Source organism: Myotis myotis, unplaced genomic scaffold (genome assembly GCF_014108235.1).
Source record: "Myotis myotis isolate mMyoMyo1 unplaced genomic scaffold, mMyoMyo1.p scaffold_m19_p_10, whole genome shotgun sequence".
Taxonomy (NCBI): Eukaryota; Metazoa; Chordata; class Mammalia; order Chiroptera; family Vespertilionidae; genus Myotis; species Myotis myotis.
This window is the reverse complement of record NW_023416314.1, coordinates 20,796,239-20,816,470: the sequence shown is the minus strand read 5'-3', so window position 1 is coordinate 20,816,470 and position 20,232 is coordinate 20,796,239. Positions and strand designations below refer to the sequence as shown.

The window sequence follows — 20,232 nt, the reverse complement described above, 5'->3', positions numbered from 1 at the left end:
ACTATGGTTATGCTGGCATTTGTCAAATACTTTCTCAAAAAAGAACAAAGAACTCATGTTTTTGTTGCCAAAGACAAAAAAATATATAAACTTTTAAGTAGAAAGTAGAATTTTGAAAAATTTGTATCTGTTACTATGAACTTGACAGCTTCCGCAACCTAAAGAATTTTCTGATAAGACTGGTGGTGATACCAAATATTAAAAACACTGTATCATGAAATGTATCAATATTTAGAAGATTTGTAAAACCTAGTGAACCAATATTTTCCAGCTGACCCATGCATGATGTTACAAAATCATGCATGGGTAAAATAAGATCGATTCAAAGTGCAAGATGGACCAATACATTGTAATGTAAATATGTACTAAAATTTCACTTATATGATTTCAGATTTCATATTACAACTATTCTTTAAGATGCTATGACTTGTCTAAGTTTTATGTTGTGTCCAATGAGAATATACACAATTACTTTGAAAATACGCCTCCCTTTTCCAGCTATTTGTGTGAAGCAAGATTGTCTTCATCTATTTCAACAAAATACATCACAGCAGACTGAATGCAAAACCAGATATAAGACCCCAACTGCCTTGCCTCCTATTAAGCTGGCCATGAAATATATTTATTAAAATGTAAAACAATGCTACGGCCGGGTGGTTCAGTTGGTTGGAGCATCATCCCGTACACCAAAAAGATTGCAGGTCTGATGCTCCGTTGGGCACATGCATGGGTTGCAGTCAGGGCATATGGTGGGTGGGAGAGGGGGGAGCAGCCAATGGAAGTTTCTCTTTCTCTCAAATCAATAAACATATCCTGCCCAGCCAACGTGGCTCAGTGGTTGAGCATCGATCTATGAACCAGGAAGTCACAATTCGAGGTTTGATTCCTGGTCAGGTCAGGGCACATGCCTAGATTGCAGGCTGGATCCCCAGTGTGGGGCCTGCAGGAGGCAGCCAATCAATGATTCTTTTCATCACTGATGTTTCCCTCTCTCTCTTTCCCTCTCTGAAATCAATAAAAATATATTAACAAATAAATAAATAAACATATCCTTGGGTGAGGATTTATTTATTTTTATTTTTTATTTTTTTTTGTTGGCTCATCCTTGCCTGAGAGTAACTCACAGGTTCCCATCTCCTTAGCAGGAGACCCAAGGCCTTCACAGTCTGAACCCCAATACCTGGTGGACCACTCTGTGCCTACCCCCTACCAGGTCCCCTGCTGCAACCCAGTGGACCTTTTCCATGTAACTGGTAAATACTGTGATCTTTCACAATGTTACGTCTTTGTACATATTCACCTCATCTGAATTGTCTTTCCTTGAAATCATCAGTGAAATACCTATTTGTTCTTCATGTTCTAGCACAAGCGTCCCCTTGCTGTGTCAGAATGTCTGTGTCCCCTGCGAATTCAAATGATGATCCTCATGCCCCCTGTGATAGTGTTAGAAGGTGGGGCCTTTGGGAGGCGATTGGGCCATGAGGCAGAACTCTAATGAATGAGATTAATGCCTTTATAAACAATGCCCAAGAAAACTTCCTTGCCTCTTCCACCATGTGAGGAAATAATGAGAAGTCTGCACCCCAAAATATGGCCCTCACCCAATCATCCTGGCACCCTGATCCCAGATGTATGAGAAATAACTTCCTGATGTTATAAGCCCCCCAGTCTAAGTTTTACCACACTAAGACATCACTCATCTCATTTTTTGTAACACCTGCTTATTTTGAAATACTGATTACTTGTGTGCTCATCAATTCCAGCAGTCTGAGTTCCTCAAAAGTGGGGACCATGCCTTTATTCCTCTCTGGATCCCAGCTCCCAAGACTACGAAATGTTTGTGGATGAAACATACCCCAGGAAGTGGGAGACAGTTGATTAAAGGCTAACACAGCTCTCTGCCCCTGTGTCTCTTGGACCAGATGTGTCATGGTCCATTGTAAGGAGATGTGGGTGAAGATTTTTAAAAAAGTAAAACACTGTCATTCTCATTTTGGGAGAAAAACAGTTATTTTTCATAAAAAATGTTGTTTATGTTTAATAAGTTTATTAATGTTATTTTTAAGTGAACTAATAAATAAATGTTTTAGCCCTGACTGGTTTGGCTCAGTGGATGGAGCGTTGGCCTGCGGACTCAAGGGTCCTAGGTTCGATTCCAGTCAAGGGCATGTACCTTGGTTGTGGGCACATCCCCAGTGGGTAGTGTGCAGGGGGCAGCTGATCGGTGTGTCTCTCTCATCGATGTTTCTAACTCTCTGTCCCTCTCCCTTCCTCTCTGTAAAAAATCAATAAAATATATTTTAAAAAATAAAAAATAAATTTTTTAAACTTCTGTTTTGTATTTCTACAATAGTAAATGCTGATAGTTATAACCCACAAAAACAAAAGCTCTTTGGGGTCCTCAATAATTTTTAAGAGTATAAACGGTTCCTGAAACCACTAGGATAAACTATTATCAAACAAATTAAAGTTCAGAAAATGAAGTCACAGTTCCTAATCAATTTACAACATGACAGTAACAGGCTGATTTCATACCTGATATAATATGATTAGAATAACCATAAAACATTTTCTTGAGATTTAACTTACAAAGTGAATTAGATTTCAGTTGTGATGTAGCCAATTGTTCTCCTCGCTGGCTTTCATTCTCCTCATCACCCTCCTCATCTGGTACTACAAAGTCATCAATAATGTAATTGTCTCCATCTTCATCAGATTCATCAACCTCCTCCTCTTCATCTTCGTCATTCTCCTCCTCATCTTCATCATTTTCATCACTGATTGGGCAGGATTCCCTTTCAGAGTCCTAATTAAATTAAAAAAAATATTTCTTCAGTAAATTATATGGATATGATATTAAAAGATTAAATCCCAAACCCAAACAAATGATGCATAGAAATTAATTTCATATTTTAAGGTTAAAAAATTATGTTAAATGTTGAAATTTGAAAATCATATGTGTAAAATGTTTAAGATAGACATTAAGATTATAAGAAGATAAAAACAGGAAATACCATATAAAACAAATAGTCTTCCAATATTACAAGAAAGATGGACTGAAGCTCATGATAAAACAATATATTAGATACAGTATTTCAATGAAACATGTTCATGGATACTTTATTAAAAATAAATTCTAGAATTATAGAGAAATAGAACAGACTTAGCCCTTTCATTTTTATAAAAAGTAAATACTTTTAAGTAAAAACTTAAAAACAGTAACAAAACCAATAAAATAAAACACACCTCAAAATCTCTACTACTATTACGTCTCTGATGAGATCTTTGTTTTGAGAGTTCTTGCAGCTTCTGGAGTTGTTCTCGCTTTCTTGCAGCGGAAGTTTTCTCAGGTTGAGTCTGCTCCATCTCCGCTGAAGAACATTCATCTTCAACCACTCTACGCGGACGTTTATCACCTACTTTCCTCATTAGGACGTCGCTGTCACCACTCTCATCACTGTCACTTATCACCGAGGTCCTTCTTCTCTTCCCTCGCTTTACATTTTCTTCTTCTAAATCCTCCTCTGTTATCTGTTCAGTGTGCTTGCTGAGGTCAGCATCCTCTGGACTTGAATGCTTTTCCTGGTCTGGTAAATCAATAGTGCTACTCTGATTGCCTTTGTCATTTTCTCCTTCATTTGTTGAACTGTTGCCAGTGTCAATGAGATGCTCACAGTTGTTGGCTTCACTTTCAGCTTTAACTAACTTAAGCTCACTTTCATCTTCTGGCTTTTTATTACTTTCAAGCCCTTTGTTACTAGCAAGCTCTTCATCACTGTCAATACTTTCATCACTCTCACGCTCTTCATCACTCTCAAGGTCTTCACTCTCAAGGTCTTCATCACTATCCAATAACTGTGAGAAACTATTTCTTTTAGTCCGCTTCCAATCAACTCGAGATTTTTGCTCACGCTCTTGAATTTTAGAATTCCTCCTTGTTTCACGTACCATTTTCACTTAAGCTTCTACAAAATAAAGTTATTAGGAATATAATAATGATAACCAGATTACAACAATGAATGCATTTATGGTACAAACTATATTTATTTGGTATTATAAAATGGTTCACAAAGGTAACATCACATGAACTACCTGAGTGAATTGGCAGGATAGTTATTCAGCAAATAATTTATTGGGCCCAGCCATGTTGGTTCGGTGGTTGAGCGCAGACCTATGAACCAGGAGGTCAAGGTTCATTTCCCTGTCAGGGCATATGCTTGGGTTGCAGGCTTGATCCCCGATTGTGCAGGAGGTGGCTGATCAATAATTCTCTCTCCGCATTGATGTTTCTCTCTCTCTCTCCCTTCCTCAATCAATATGAATAAAGATATTTTTTAAAAAAATAGAAATAATTTATTGAACATCTATGAAATCATTATATGAACATCTATTCTGAATTATGCTATATGTTTTGCTGAAAGAGATACATAGAAAAATCATGGTACTGTTTTTCAGAAGATTATTATCCATGTATAGAAATAAAACATATAAACATATAGTAAGAAAAATGCAAGGTAGTATTCATTTAGTACCAAGTAAATGATAAAAATAACCGATAAAAGTGTAAAGATTCAGAAAGATCAGAATAGCATGTGATTCACTAAAGGTTTTATTGAACAGATATGATCTGATAGACTTCTAACAGATTGGTTATATTTGAACAAGAAGAATGGAAAAAAAAGTGATTTCGGGCAGATAAAAATGGTAAGGTCAAAACTTTGTCATTGAGAAAGAACATAGTAAGTTTAGTAAATAATAATGTGACCTAAAAGGTGTGATGAAAGGTTTTATGGTTCTCTACACAAGTATAGAGAAGTAGGATGAGATTATCAGAATGATTAAGCAAAGAAAAATTCTGAACAGAGATATGACAAGAATTATAACATAAAGGATCAATCAATTTATGTAAAGAAAGTTATAAAGTCATAATTGACATAAAAAAGACAGTGGTGCAAAGCTGAGAGACAACTATCCACTAAGATTGCAGCCTTTATATAATTTACAAAATGGCAGTGGCTTTAAACCACTCAAAGTTAAAGATACAATACAACAGAAAACTTATTAACAATCCAATAACATAATCAGATAAAAAGAAGTTTCATGGTGAAGCAGAGCATGGTATTGGGAAAGGAAAACAAATGCTGTAAATTTCCAATTCAGAAAAGGATGAACTCCATCAAAATTATCACAAGCATATAGTAAAGGAACACTTAGAGACAAGATAACTAGAAAAACAATAACACAGTAGCACATATATACTTCTGTGGTTGCTAAGGAAACTAGAAATACCACAATGTAATGAGACTGACCTCGTAATTCTCCTATAAGATAAAAGGCCAATATGCAAATTGTCCCCTAGATCAGGAGTTCGACCAGGGGGCAGGGCCAGCTGGCCAACCGCCCGTGGCCCCTCCCCCTGGCCAGTCAACCTCCGGCAGCCCCTCCCCTGGCTGGCCAAATTGGCCCCAATTGGGGCAGTCAGGCTGGACCTCACCCATGCAGAAATTCATGCCCTGGGCTTCTAGTCCTATATAATAAAACCCTAATATGCAAATAGACCAACTGGCAGAACTACTGGTCGCTATGATGTGCACTGACCACCAGGGGGCAGACACTCAATGCAGGAGCTGTCCCCTGGTGGTCAATGCTGGTGAGCGCAGTGGCAGTGGCGGGGGCCTCTCCCACCTCTACCGCAGGTGAGAGGTAAGGAGTGAGGGGTCTCAAACTGCGAGAGCCCCGGACTGGACTGCGAGAGGGCACAGGCTGGGCTGAGGGACTCCCCCCCTTTTCCCCGAGTGCACAAATTTCATGCACCAGGCCTCTAGTACATGTATAAGAGCTTATGTATTCAACTGAGTGCTATATCCTTCAAATAAATTGCCCCTTTGAGGCTGATTATCACAATATTTCTACTATGGCACAGAATATTCCTGGAGGTTTTCTATAAACCAAAGTATCAAATGTATATATAAATATATGAAAATAGTCTCACTTCATTTTTATCCCAAAGAGTGGTTTAAATACAAATTTTATTCACTGGTCTCAGTTATAAAAGACTGTGTGAGAACTTTCCAGAAATTAAATCCAATTTCAAAAGATGAAGATTAAGTACCATTAAAGATATCTTTTTAAAGTGTTGCAAACTGAAAGTAATTTCAAAATTTTTAATGAACAATGGCAGTATTACTGAACCAAGTTTATAGCTTCGCAAAGTGATTGCGTTTTTGGGGGTGAGAGAAATAACCACTCATTTGATTGTACAAATTCTGATTATTTATAAGGTAATGTGACTACTTCTATAATGGTAACAATTCATAGAAAATCAGAACAATTGTTGTTAAGATTATACAAGAGAAATTATAGTGTAGGCTGAAGCCCCATCTTATCACAGTAACTACTGCACAATATATTCAGCACTGAAACAGCAATTTAACAAATCCCAGTAAATAGACCAAACATTCTGCTATTTGAAAATTACACTTGGGTTGTGTCTTACAGAAGGCTTATGTTAAAATCAGCAAGGAAAATTATGTGTGTGCCAGAATCGGTTTGGCTCAGTGGATAGAGCGTCGGCCTGCAGACTGAAAGGTCCCAGGTTTGATTCCGGTCAAGGGCATGTACCTTGGTTGCGGGCACATCCCCAGGAGGGGGCGTGCAGGAGGCAGCTGATGGATGTTTCTCTCTCATCGATGTTTCTGGCTCTCTATCCCTCTCCCTTCCTCTCTGTAAAAAATCAATAAACTATATTTAAAAAAAATTATGTGTGGCTAAAATTACCCTTGAAAAATACATTACTGTTTAAAGTGGGTTTTTTTTGTATACCACACTGTTCAAAATATGTCCACCCAGTTTCTCCTCCATTTTTTAAACAAATTACTGTGTTTCTGTTTTATTAAGCACCAGGAAATTAAACAGCTTATATTTTGAAGCCATATTGTACAAAGGAGTATTTTTAAAGCACATATAGTTAAATTTGCATAAACTAAGTGTGTCTGTGCTTTACACTGTACTGAGAAAGGGAAGCCTTTCTAATAAATCTGACCTGGGAGAAATAATAACAAATTATAAAAAACAAGTGACAAATATGACTTCTGTAGATACACTAACGCAAATATGAACAGTAGGAATATGAAGTGAAAGATTTTATTGGTACTCAAAAGCAGTTTCATATACACTAGATGATTAACTTACAATATATACCATACTTTAAACACATTTATCATATCAACACGTGATTCCTATGACAATGGTAAAGACAAGTAAGGATGTCACACTATAAAAATACCAGTGACTGCACAGTTCAGCTATTTAAAAAAGTCATGTCTGTATATATTTCCAGTGCATTTTTATCTATCTTTTGAAATCTTGATAATAATCTTAAAAGGAAGATATTATCTATCTTTATTTATAAAAACCAAACCCAAGGACATAGACTCTAAATGACTTACTGAAGATCACACAGACTCTTAGTGAGAGAAGGGGGTCTGGAAACCAGGGCTCCTGACGCCCAGTCCAGTGCAACACAGTGACTGCTGCCAATATTAGATTTGCACGAGGTAGTAAAAATTATGCCTTTAAAAAGCCATTATTTTTTTTTTATCTCTCACTCATGCTAAATTTTAGCTTCAGGAAATAATCATTAAAATAATTTAAAGTTTACAAACATGCTTCTTTAATTACATAACTGAACTGCATGTGGGTTTATGCCAGAAACTTCTGAAAATATTAGTTATCCAACAGAAAGAAAATAATGTACTAAAGAGATGAAAATCTGCAGAATTCTCTCTCATCTTATTGATTACACTTAGCACAAACTTTAAGGGATTCCCTATTAGGTGAAAAAGTAAAAATTTGCAAAAAAGGCAGTTTCTTATGCGAAAAATTTTATTTTGGAAAACTTTAGTGTTAAATGTTTGAAGGGGCACATTTTATTTAATTAACATAAATCATGTTTCATTTGGTCAACTAGCAAATGTCCATGGTCTCTCCATATTTCAAAATTACCACTTATATTAATAATGTCAAAAATTCTGAAAAAGAAGATAATTTGAATATGATGGTTCCTCTTTTTAAAATTGTGGATACTTTCATTATGTTAGCTGAGGGTGGTGGGGTGTGAAAGGATGATGACAGAGGGAAAAGGACGTGAACTAAACCTGAGAGAAATGAGAGGGTAAAGCTAAGTTGATAGGTTAGACATTTCTTCGTCGTTAGAATTAAGGAATCCATGCAAATGGATGTAATTTCTATATACGCTGAGTATACATTCAATTTCTGGAAATGAGAATTTTTAATGAAGCTTCTCTAATGACACCTTATCTTTAATCAACAAGAAAAGTATCAGAGACTCCAAAACAGGAAGCACGAACTAAGTGAATGAAGAGGATCAGTATTCCCTCACCTTTGTGTGTCTTGGTTAGTGTCATGTAAAATGCACATACATGAAGAAGCTAACTGCTGAACAACGTAAAGGTAACACTCCACATGGCTTGTGTTCTTTCTCTAACACAGCAACTACACACCAGTAAAGGGTACGTGAATGCTACTCGCATTTCTCATCAGAAGAAATATCCTTCCTTCTAGACTCTGAGGTTAATTAATTCTCAGGAGAAGATTCATTCTAGGAATTGCCCTATGAACAATGTTGGTGACACTTTACCAGCGGTTCTCAACCTGTGGGTCGCGACCCCTTTGGCGGTCCAACGACCCTTTCACAGGGGTCGCCTAAGACCATCCTGCATATCAGATATTTACATTACGGTTTGTAACAGTAGCAACATTAGTTATGAAGTAGCAACGAAAATAATTTTATGGTTGGGGGTCACAACATGAGGAACTGCATTTAAAGAGCCAAAAGGTTGAGAACCACTGCTACACTGTAAGATCTGAAGCGCAGTGAAACCCACGAGGAGGGATACAGTCCTACTTGTAAACCATCACCTCTCCTGGATGTCTGCTTTTCTGTGACAGTTTAGAGGGGCAGCCTGGATAAGCAAAGGAATAGAGATGTGATGCATTCTACCGGCCGGCACACGCCCTGCACTGTGGCACCGCTGGGAGAAATCAACAACAGGGTCTCCGCTCCCAAGGAGCTCACAATCTGATGCAATTACGAAGGACATCAAGCCGAGTCCGCATAACACACGATGCAGTGAATCAACTGATCACAGCTCTTCCACTGGCTGGGGAATGGGCAGCAAGAAACAGGAAATAGAAAAACAGGAAGACACACCTAAAGACAGGAAAGCCAATTCTCTACCCGCCCCCCGCCCCCCCCCCCCCACACACACTTATTTTAACGGTACAACACTCCACCATTTCGCAGAGTGGATCCTGCCAGGTTGGCGTCCCTGACAACTACGGTCTCCATCACAACCTGTGCCGCTGAACGTGGCTCCACACCTCCAGCAGGGATGAGCGGCAGCAGGAGGAACAGATTCTCCCGGGAGCAAACACCAACAAACACGAGAGTCATTTCCAGGACAACAAACCTGGCTCTAGGCCGGACGCAGGTGCCCGCGCCGCGCGCCCGCCGTCCGCTACTCTGCCTGCCCTGCCGGGGCGGGAGCGCGTCGCCAGGAGGCCGGACCCTCCGTTAGGGACCACTCTTCTCGGTGACGCGCGCGGGACGACACAATCCCCTGGACCCTCGGAACGGAGCTCCGCGCTCAGAAAACAAACATGGGGTGGCCGAGGCCACAAGCCCGCGAAACAGCCACTCGCGGGCCCCGTCTCCGTCCCGCCCAGCTCCCCGCCGCGGGACGACCTCGCACCCCGCCCACTGCAGCGCATTCCGCGAGTGGAGGGTGGCCCAGGGCGGTCCCGCCCACCCCGGAGCATCCGCGGGAACTTTCCTCGCGACCCGCTGGGAGGCGTGGCTTCCCCGCCCCTCGGGGAGGCCGACAGCAGCCGGAGCGCAGCCGAGCGAGGCCCCGCCCCGAGCTGGCCCGCGCCGCCCCGCGCGCTCACCTTTCAAAGCGCCCCCGCCCCCGCCCCGGGCATTCACTCCTGACAAGCGCGCTCCTGCCGGTTCCGGGGTCCGAGGGAAGTCCCGCCTCTGGGAGGGGCTGGGGGCGGGGCCAGAGGCGGGCGGGCGGGGGCGGCTTCCGGGAGCGAGCCCAGGGGGAGGAGCGGTCGCAGCGCGTTAGTCTGGGAGCGGTGCGGGCTCCCGCTTCCAACTGAGGTGGGGAGAGGGGCCCGGCGGCGGCGTCCAGGGGGGCTGGGAGGGGAGGACTGTGCGGGCCCAGCCCGCGCGGGGACGTGGGGCTTGCGGGGGGACGGGCTGCCTGCTGGGGTGGGAATCAGCCCGCCGCGCCCCTGGGGAAGGGGGCCAGTCGCCGACTCCTGGCTCTTCCGCTCGCTCGGAACTTCGGGGTGGGGCAGGTTAGGGGCGCCTCCCGGGATCCTGGCGCGGAGGCGGTTTGTGGCCGCGGCGGGTTGAGAGCCTTCCCCGCGGCCGCTGGGGGAGTAAAGCCGATGTGTGTATTCCCGGTTATCCGCGGAGACGCGGGGCCTCCTCTCCTGCCCGGCTAAGTGGAAGGCCTGTTCCCTGCAACTTCCCTCTCACCTTCCTCTGCTGTCTCTTTGCCAGCCCAGCCCGGCCGGGACGGGGCCGGGGCCGCCAGGTGCCGGGGAAGGTGGAGGGAGTGTGTGGCACCGAGTTAAAGTGAGTGAAGCGAGTCCCCGCGAGGAGAAGTCTGCAGACGGCATCCCTGTGCGCGTGCGGAGAGTCCCGGAGCCGCAGCATGTCCGGGAAACGCAAGCGGGTGGTGCTGACCATTAAAGATAAGCTTGACATCATCAAGAAACTCGAGGACGGGGGCTCTTCCAAGCAGCTGGCGGTGATTTATGGGATCGGGGAGACGACCGTGAGGGATATAAGGAAAAACAAGGAGAAGATCATCACGTACGCGAGCAGCTCTGACTCCACCAGTCTCCTGGCCAAGAGGAAATCGATGAAGCCCTCCATGTACGAGGAGCTGGACCGAGCGATGCTGGAGTGGTTCAACCAGCAAAGGGCAAAAGGGAATCCGGTGTCCGGGCCCATCTGTGCAAAGAGGGCCGAGTTCTTCTTCTACGCCTTGGGGATGGATGGCGATTTTAACCCCTCCGCCGGCTGGCTGACTCGGTTTAAGCAGCGGCACAGCATTCGGGAGATTAACATTAGAAACGAAAGGTTAAACGGAGACGAGGCCGCCGTGGAAGACTTTTGTCACAACTTTCGAGACTTTATTGAACGAGAGAATCTGCAGCCTGAGCAGATCTACAACGCGGACGAAACGGGACTCTTTTGGAAATGCCTGCCATCCAGGACTGCTGTCATCAAAGGTAAATGCACTGTCTTTGGGCACAAGGCGGTGGAAGAAAGAGTCACCATCATGTGTTGTGCCAATGCAACGGGTTTACACAAACTTAAACTGTGTGTTGTGGGGAAAGCAAGGAAACCTTGCTCCTTCAAGTCAGCCGACACCTCAAACCTGCCAGTCTCGTATTTCAGCCAGAAAGGTGCCTGGATGGATCTTTCCATTTTCCGACAGTGGTTTGACAAGATCTTTGTGCCACAGGTTCGAGAGCACTTACGCTCCAGGGGCCTACAGGAGAAGGCCGTGCTCTTGTTGAATAATTCACCAACACATCCAAATGAAAATGTCCTCCGGTCAGATGATGGCCAAATATTTGCTAAATATTTGCCACCTAATGTGGCCTCATTGATTCAGCCCTCGGACCAGGGCGTCATAGCAACAATGAAGACAAACTATCGTGCAGGTCTTCTCCAGAGCAACTTGGAAGAAGGTAATGACCTGAAATCATTCTGGAAAAAGCTAACTCTGCTGGATGCACTGTATGAAGTAGCCATGGCTTGGAATTTAGTAAAGCCAGTTACCATTAGCAGAGCATGGAAGAAGATTCTCCCTTCCATCGAGGAGAAAGAAGGCTTGGACTTTGATGAAGAAGATATTTCACTGGCTACCGTGGCCACCATTTTACAACACACCAAAGGATTGGAAAATGTGACTACTGAAAACATTGAAAAATGGCTTGAAGTGGACAGTACTGAACCAGGTTATGAAGTATTAACTGACAGTGAAATCATCAGAAGAGCCCAAGGCCAGACAGAGGAATCCAGTGAAAATGAGGAGGAGGCCATAGAGCTAATTCCAGAGAAACATATCAATCATGCCGCTGCTCTCCAATGGACTGAAAGTTTATTGGATTATCTAGAACAACAGGGTGACATAATTCTGCCCGATAAACTGGTGATACGTAAACTTCGAGCCACCATCAGAAATAAACAGAAGATGACCAACTCAAGCCAGTAATGGCATTTCCATATTACTGTTTGTAACTCTTAACCTCTCTGCAATAATGGCTTTATTTTGTGTGTGTGTTCTGAATTGTCAGACACAGTCCTCTGAAATATGGAGACAAAAATGTACCTGAAGTGGTTTGAGGATTATGTGTTTTGCATCATCTGTGTCTTTTGTCCCTTATGCAGATAATCTGAAGCTGGTTCTGTATAAATATAAATTACATGTACACATGTTTCCACTTTTGTAGATCTATAATTATCCCATAACTGTAGCATTCCCTACGTTTTCTAGCAAACGTTACAGATAATAATGAACAGATAGAGCATTTTCCTGAAATTTTTAATTTGTGAGCACTGCCGCCGTAATCTTTTCTTGTGTTAACCCACTTACATGGTTATCTGCTTTGTGTATCTGTATGTGCTGAAAGAATGAGGAAATATCTATATTGTTAGATTGCAGGGTGATCCATCATAACTCAAAATGAAGTTCAATAATGAGGAGGAAACAGTAATATATGAATTATAAAAATGTCTTAGAAACCGCAATTCTGTTACATTAATGTTTAGATGGCAATAGGGGAGATTTTTCTGAAAATTGAATTAAATACAATATAGGAAGTGACTGCTAAATTAGTGAGAAAACTATTGGAAAACATATATAAAAGATACTCTATTCATTTGTAGAAAACTGGAAGTTAAAAATTTGAGGAGCTTTAAGTTATTTATACAAAGGGAATAAATAGGCTTCTTTTAATTGGGTCTTTTTATTATGAATTGAGTAACAGTATAGGTTTATTATTTATTCACCTAATTATATTACAGGTTCTATAATGTTACATGTGATAATGTTACTTGAGCACCCACCTTATATGTGGGTGACCATCTTGGGAATTTGAAAGTTTTGTTTTTTACTGTGTACTTGATATTGTGAATAATTTGAAAAAAATTTGTCATACTGTCTCTTTATTTCATATGAAAAGAAAAAAAAAGAAAAGAAAGTTTTTATTTTTAATAAGCCATAGGTTATGTACGACTTGCTTTATGAAGAAAGCAGAGATAATTATGGAAAGTGTCAGATTCTTAAGAAGTTCATTATTTTGATACTTGTAAAACTTATTCTAGAATTTGTAAAAGTTTTGATATATTTGCTTAGTAAATTTAGTATGTTTATTCAAGACATGAAAACACTACCTATGTGAATATTAATATGTGATTTAAAAACAAAGTCTCTCCATATTATTTAATGTTTTGGCCCTAAATTTTTTTTAAACAGTAGAATTGTTCTGTCAGTCATTTTTTAAAGTTTACCATATAAATACTTTACCATATAAATACTTTGCATTTTATAGTGCCTTTCTTAGAATTCTAAAACTTTAAAAATATTTTTGCTTTCCATAATTTCTGTTGTCTTCATGATACATGTCTAGATCTTTAAAAAGACATCTGTGATGAGAACTTTAAAAGTTTTATGTGCTGCATGAATTGCCTCAGTGCGCAGAGTAAAAGAAATATGAGACGTTAACAGATACTGAATCAGATGATTACACCTTCTATAAATTAATTGTATATAAATGGATTTTTCATTTTTCTCAAATGAAAATATATACTAAAAAGCTTCTTGGAATTTCTGTCTGGATTTGCTCATTATTTTAAAAATTAACCTTGTCAGTAAAATTCAGCTGTATCATTGCCACCTAGTGGTTAAATGAACATTACTGTTCAGCAGTGTAGTTTCAAACTTTAATATCTAGTAAAAGGTTCACTGTTTTGTGGCCTTGAGTGTGAATCTTGTGACGCTTCTCTAACCTGTGAGAAACTGTGCTTTATTTGTTTTATAGCCATTTACTCTCTCCTGAAGCTGCCAACAGTTCTGTTTTGGACCCTTCTATCCTTAAACAATGATAAAAGCTGCCAATTACTGAATACCATGTTATAGTTTAAGCCAGTGGTTCTTCCTAATTCCCCGACCCTTCAATACAGTTCCTCATGTTGTGGTGATCCCCAATTTCATTGTTACAAATTGAACATAATTAAAGCATAGTGATTAATCGCAAAAACAATATGTAATTATATATGTGTTTTCCGATGGTCGCGACCCATAGGTTGAGAACCGCTGGTTTAAGCAATGTACTTACATAATCCTCAAATTGTGAATTAGGTGGAAATACTGATGTTCAGCTCACACTCTTAATTGCTAAAAATCACCACTTGGCTATGGGTAAGAATTTAAGCCCAGGTATTTGTCACCAAAGACTGTTCTTGTATTATCCAACCTAGGCTAACCTCGTCACCTTTTCAAATCTTCAACATTTATTCCTTGCTGCCACCCTCCACCATCTACCACAGTTAACTGAACTTACTTATCTACTTTCCGGTGAAGTTGTGGCACCAGTTTTCTTTTCCTTTACCCTTTTATGAGATTAGTCTGCACTGCTCTGCTGTCTCTCTTTCCCTGTTTATCCACAACCTAATAATCGCATTTGAAACTTGGGTCATCTGTTTTGCTTTCTAGTTAGCCATGCTCAGTGAGGAGCCTTTCTCACTTCCCAATGTAAAACCCATCATGGGGGGAAAGCTTATGCAAACACTATTTCTCTTTAGCTCTTGAGGCAATCTCAGAGTTGGCACAGCACAGCATTAACATGAAAGTCTTGCTAGACCTGGAAACTGTTATTACCCAAAGCACATGAGCACGTATATACTGAGATCCATGGAGATCAAAGGGGGAAAAATTAACCCCCCATAGGTAGAGGGAAGAGAATGAAGGTTAGGTCCAAATAGGTGGTTAGAGAAGAAGAAAAAAATTCAAGGGAAATGTGGCCTGCAGTGAGGTTCATTTGTAATGATGTGCATTTCAGCATCCTAGCCCCAGGCTTACTAGTAATGTGCTGCTTATTCATAGATGGCCCAGTAAACTCTTGGTTTTTTATGTTTTTTTTCCCCCTTTCTTACTTACGGAGTGATAAGAAGTCAGTGCCAAGCTAAATATGTTTGATCAATAGTTGGGACCACTTAATGGGTGATGCCAGAAGATGTCTGGGTACTATATTTGGGTACAAAGTCGTAACTTCTTAGTTCCTGTTTGGCTTTCTATTTCTCCACTAAGTAATTAGCCATAGACTCATATTCTCTGACCAGTCTTGCCAGATTTCCCCATTGATGAGCCTTGCTACATCTCTCAGAAAACCAACTATACGTTACAATGGTTCTTTAAATCCACACTCCTAGTAGCCAAGAATTCTATGAGAGTAGGTTTACCTGCAGGGGTTGATGCAGGAGAAACTTGCTGCTTCTGAGAGATTTGGGCCTTTTGGGGGTAAATGGGTGAGGGAAGTGGAATTCTTGCAAGGTTTAAATTCAGAGAATCATTCTAAAGAGTCTTGCATATGCATGAATGGTTTCTAATACTTCACTCTTTGATGTGAGGAATTTGCATTAAATGTTGCATTCAAAAATAAATCCCCATTTTACAAAAAGTCAGTGAATGAAGAATTCATTTAGTTTTACTATATGTGTAAGACTACTGGGCATGGCAGGTTTAGGAAAATATAAAAGGGAAGAGGAGTTCTTGTCCTTCAAGATCTTGAAATCAAGGTAGAAAAATAACACTTGAAGAAAGCAACCCATCTGGTTGAATTGTAAGCTCATAGAACAGCCAACATAATGTGATAGGACGATTAGGAAACCATCATGGTTTATTTTGCTTACTCATTCCTCAGTTGGCTTCTACTCTACATTTAAAGCTTTTGTTAGCCTTTAGTTTTTACTGCACCTGAGTGACTTCACCCATTTCCATTGCCTGCATGCTTATGACCCCAAGTCCATCTCCAGGCACTCTTGAGAAGCCCAGATTTGTATCTGCAATTGAGTAGCAGGTTTAGGTTTGGAAGGGAAGTTAAACTTGTTGCTTTGCTTCCCACCAGTAGTAATCTCTTCCTTAGTATCCTAATGTCAGAGCCATCTAGATGGGCTAAGGATTTCAAATCACTTTTTAACTGAATGCCTCATTAAGCTTATCTACCTGGGTCTGAAATTGAAAAATGGGTAGTCATCTATTTTCTTATCTGAGTCTCCTCTTAAGCCAGCGGTTCTCAACCTGTGGGTCTCAACCCCTTTGGGGGTCGACCGACCCTTTCACAGGGGTCGCCTAAGACCATCGGAAAACACATATACAATTACATATTGTTTTTGTGATTAATCACTATGCTTTAATTATGTTCAATTTGTAACAATGAAAATACATCCTGCATATCAGATATTTACATTACGATTCATAACAGTAGCAAAATTACAGTTATGAAGCAGCAACGAAAATAGTTTTATGGTTGGGGGTCACCACAACATGAGGAACTGTTTTAAAGGGTCGCGGCATTAGGAAGGTTGAGAACCACTGTCTTAAGCCTTTCCTGATGTACATAGTGCCCTTGCCTCTGGCCGTTCCTTCCCACAGACAGTCACAGTGGTTTCTGTTTTCTCTACCCTTGTTGTACAAGGGTAAAATTGAGTTGGTTGTGTTATAATCCCTAACATCCTTAAAAGATCATCATTTAAGGCAGCGGTTCTCAACCTGTGGATCGCGACCCCTTTGGCGGTCGAACAACCCTTTCACAGGGGTCATCTAAGCCCATCCTGCATATCAGATATTTACATGACGATTCATAACAGTAGCAACATTATAGTTATGAAGTAGCAACGAAAATAATTTTATGGTTGGGTCACAACTTGAGGAACTGTATTTAAAGGGCCAGAAGGTTGAGAACCACTGATTTAAGGTATCAAGGCAATAAAGGATTAATTGTGGTTGAAAATCCCTTCAAAGTATAATAATATTTTATGGAATAAAATAAGGTTTAAAGAAACAAAAGAGATGGATAAGTAAAGGGTTATTGAATAGATTAGTGATAAGCATTTGTATAATTGTTCTCCCTTTCTGAATGAGGAAAATAAAAAAATATAAAACATGAGTGAGAACAATGATGGCAGATTTGTTTTTAAAACTTTTTAAAAAATATATTGAGATGATTTCAAGTTGACTGAGAGCAGCTGTGCGATTTCCATTACCACTGAAAAACAATAGCAGTGGGAGTCTGTCTACCTTTTCATTAATAGCATGTTGACAGAAGATGACAGGGGTGCTTGGTGTTTGATGCCATTCTGAACTTAAGAGAATAAATGGTATTAAGCAGCCAAGTAGCTCTTCTATTCCCCTTTTTATACGTGATGTCTCTTGTGTGTCTGACAAAGTATCTGCCTTCCCAGTAACCTTGCTGTTGTCTACAGATAGCCTCAGTTCTCTGTCTTTTCCTGGTTAATTTCTTTATCCTCACGCAAGATTTACAAAGGAAGACCTGAGTAGATTTGTTTGGTATAAATTGACACAAGCAATAGCACTTTGTCATTGTGTATGTGAGAGGGGAAATGTGTAAGTTTCATTCTTTATAAAAGACCTGTTTGATACGTCTTTTATTGTATAAGGCATGTAAAGAAACATCTTTGTTGCAGAAAAGTGTAAGGGTTCCATGGCAACTGAAAACAAGAGGCAGCATTTAACATATAATTAAACACCGCTATTATCTCTTATTTTCATTAAGTGTTTAGGACTACCTTATTTTACTCTGTATAGTACAGATATTTTAACAAATGAAAATTTAAGGTAATGTGGAAAAATCAATTATTCATGAATTAATGGGGAAAATTGTGCTCCATACATAAAATAATAAAAGTCTCTTTGAGAAACAACGACCCCCTTTTAATTTCAGTACTTTGTTAGTACCTTTAATGTGACTATGACATCTTGTCTTTTATTCATTCGTCTCGAACAGTGGTTCTCAACCTTGGCTGCACATTAGAATCACCTGGGAATCTTTTTAAAATCCTGATTTCTGGGCCTTATCCTCCGGAAATTCTGTTTCTTTGTTATGGGGTGGGGCCACAACATTAGTCACAAAGAAACAGAATTTCTGGAGGATGAGGCCCAGAAATCAGGATTTTAAAAAGATTCCCAGGTGATTCTAATGTGCAGCCAAGGTTGAGAACCACTGGTCTCAAATATTTATCTACTCCATCACTAAAAATTTAAATATTCATTCCCCAGTTTCTTGCAGAACCTAGGTTATTCTGAACCTGAAATTAAATCTATGTATTTTGTATATTACAAAGATAACTCTTGTGATCTTATAAAGGAAGGAAATCTCACCCTTTGTGAAAGCATGGATGGACCTGGAAAATATGCTAATTGAAATAAACCAATCAGAAAAAGACAAGTACCATATGATTTAACTCCGGTGGAATCTAATGAACAAAGTCAACTACGTGATAAAATAGAAACAGATTCATGGATAGACTGACAGCTGTGAGAGGGGAGGGGAGCTGCAGGGCTGGGCGAAAACGGTGAAGGGGTTAAGCAAAACCAACAACAACAAAAAACACACAGAGACACTGACAGCAGCATGGTGATTATCAGAGGGAAGGGGTGAGTGGGGAGATTAGAAGAGGGTGTAGGGGAGATAAATGGTGGTGGAAGGAGACTTCACTTGGGGTGGTGAATACACAATGCAATATACAGATGATGTATTATAGAAAAGTACAACTAAAACCTATGTAATTTTATTAACCAATGTCACCCCAATACATTCAATTAATAAAAGAAAGAAAAATGACTGTTGTACATTAAGTTGCTGTAGTACTTCTGTGATCAATGACGTGATGGAGATGTTCATCTAGGTTGGTGATTTTTGATGAGTTTTAACACACAAGTGGGTTTTTAAAACCAGGATTATTTTGAAGTTTTACTTTAGAAATACTTACAGTATATAATATTTATTCATTAATTTATATAAACTAATGACAGAAATAACCTGTTCGGTGACATATTCCAGATATACACAATACCTTTATATTACCTGGAGATGATTTTCTAGCTTAAAGAAAATCAAATACAAATAAAAGTAGAAAGTTAAAGAAAAATGTTCAATAATAATTACGTCCTAAAAGTATTAAATATCTAATACAGGAGCTTTATTTTAAATTTTAATAACATTTTCCCCAGGGTAATGAATGTTTTATTGAATTGCAAAGATGCCTGGTCTTTAATAAGTGTCTTTTATTTTTACAGTCATCATGATAGATGCTTTGACATAAATCATACTTTACAGCTTGATAGAATTGCCTTCTAATCAGGCTATTGTCATCATTCTTGCTTAAATAGCTGGAATATATTGATATAGCATAATTACATCCTAATTAGGCAATATCAGATTTGGGTTGACAAAGGACCCTGCAGGTATTCTAAGGCAAAAGTCAGTTTTCAAGGGTTCAACACATTCCTTGTCCAATTCACAACAATATACAAAGTTCCATAACATTTTAAAACATAATACACAAAAAGTACTTCAAAATAAGTGTAGACATGTGGACATTTATTTTCTTTTTACCAGATTAGGACACCTTTTAAAACTTTACCCCTTAATAGCACAAAAAAGTACTAAAGAAAAAAAATCAAGCTTGAATGATTGATAAATTCCATCATTGAACAAAATACAGTTTATTAAAGATGACGTGGTGTCCTTTCATTCAAATCTGCTCAGCACCACATGTGTGGGATAGAAAAGAGTGTGGTTTGTGGGAGCTATTGTAAAAAAAAGGCTGTGAATAGTTTCATATCAACAAATAATGCAGTGTACATTAACAATATGCTATTTAGAGGATCTTTTACAGAAGACTTGCATATGGCAGACACTGCCCTAGGTACTTGGAATTAGCAAGAGACAGCTATATACTGAGATTAGCCCATGGTAACTCACACAAGTTATTTTATTTCCCCGTGAATCAGCTAATAACAGGGAATTAGTTTATGTCTCAACAAAAGCATTAACTTGGTGCTAGAGTCGTCTTCAGATATAGTGAACTTCCTCCAGCACTAC

The 20,232-nt window shown here is 39.8% G+C and overlaps 2 protein-coding genes across 4 annotated transcripts in view; one reads left to right on the top strand and one right to left on the bottom strand.

The window, feature by feature from the left end:
* Window positions 1-9,850, bottom strand: part of CCDC82 (coiled-coil domain containing 82) — a 36,979-nt gene extending 27,129 nt beyond the window's left edge. The window contains exons 1-3 of one of the 3 annotated variants that reach the window (XR_004970326.1): window positions 9,492-9,850; window positions 3,247-3,965; window positions 2,590-2,806 (exon numbers count right to left, since the gene is read on the bottom strand). Coding sequence is in view for 2 of the 3 variants with exons in the window: in XM_036324617.1 (XP_036180510.1) it covers window positions 2,590-2,806; window positions 3,247-3,951 (922 nt within the window). In the remaining variant the exon portion in view is untranslated. Of the gene's footprint in view, window positions 1-2,589; window positions 2,807-3,246; window positions 3,966-4,092; window positions 4,271-9,491 lie in introns of those variants that run through there. The other 2 variants (XM_036324617.1, XM_036324618.1) reach the window with 2 other exon arrangements.
* A 249-nt stretch (window positions 9,851-10,099) lies between these two features.
* JRKL (JRK like) lies at window positions 10,100-13,934 on the top strand. The gene is made up of 2 exons (XM_036324616.1): window positions 10,100-10,183; window positions 10,592-13,934. Exon 2 carries the CDS (start codon window positions 10,746-10,748, stop codon window positions 12,318-12,320), a length of 1,575 nt encoding a protein of 524 aa, XP_036180509.1. The 5' UTR covers window positions 10,100-10,183; window positions 10,592-10,745; the 3' UTR covers window positions 12,321-13,934.
* Window positions 13,935-20,232: the final 6,298 nt, after the last annotated feature.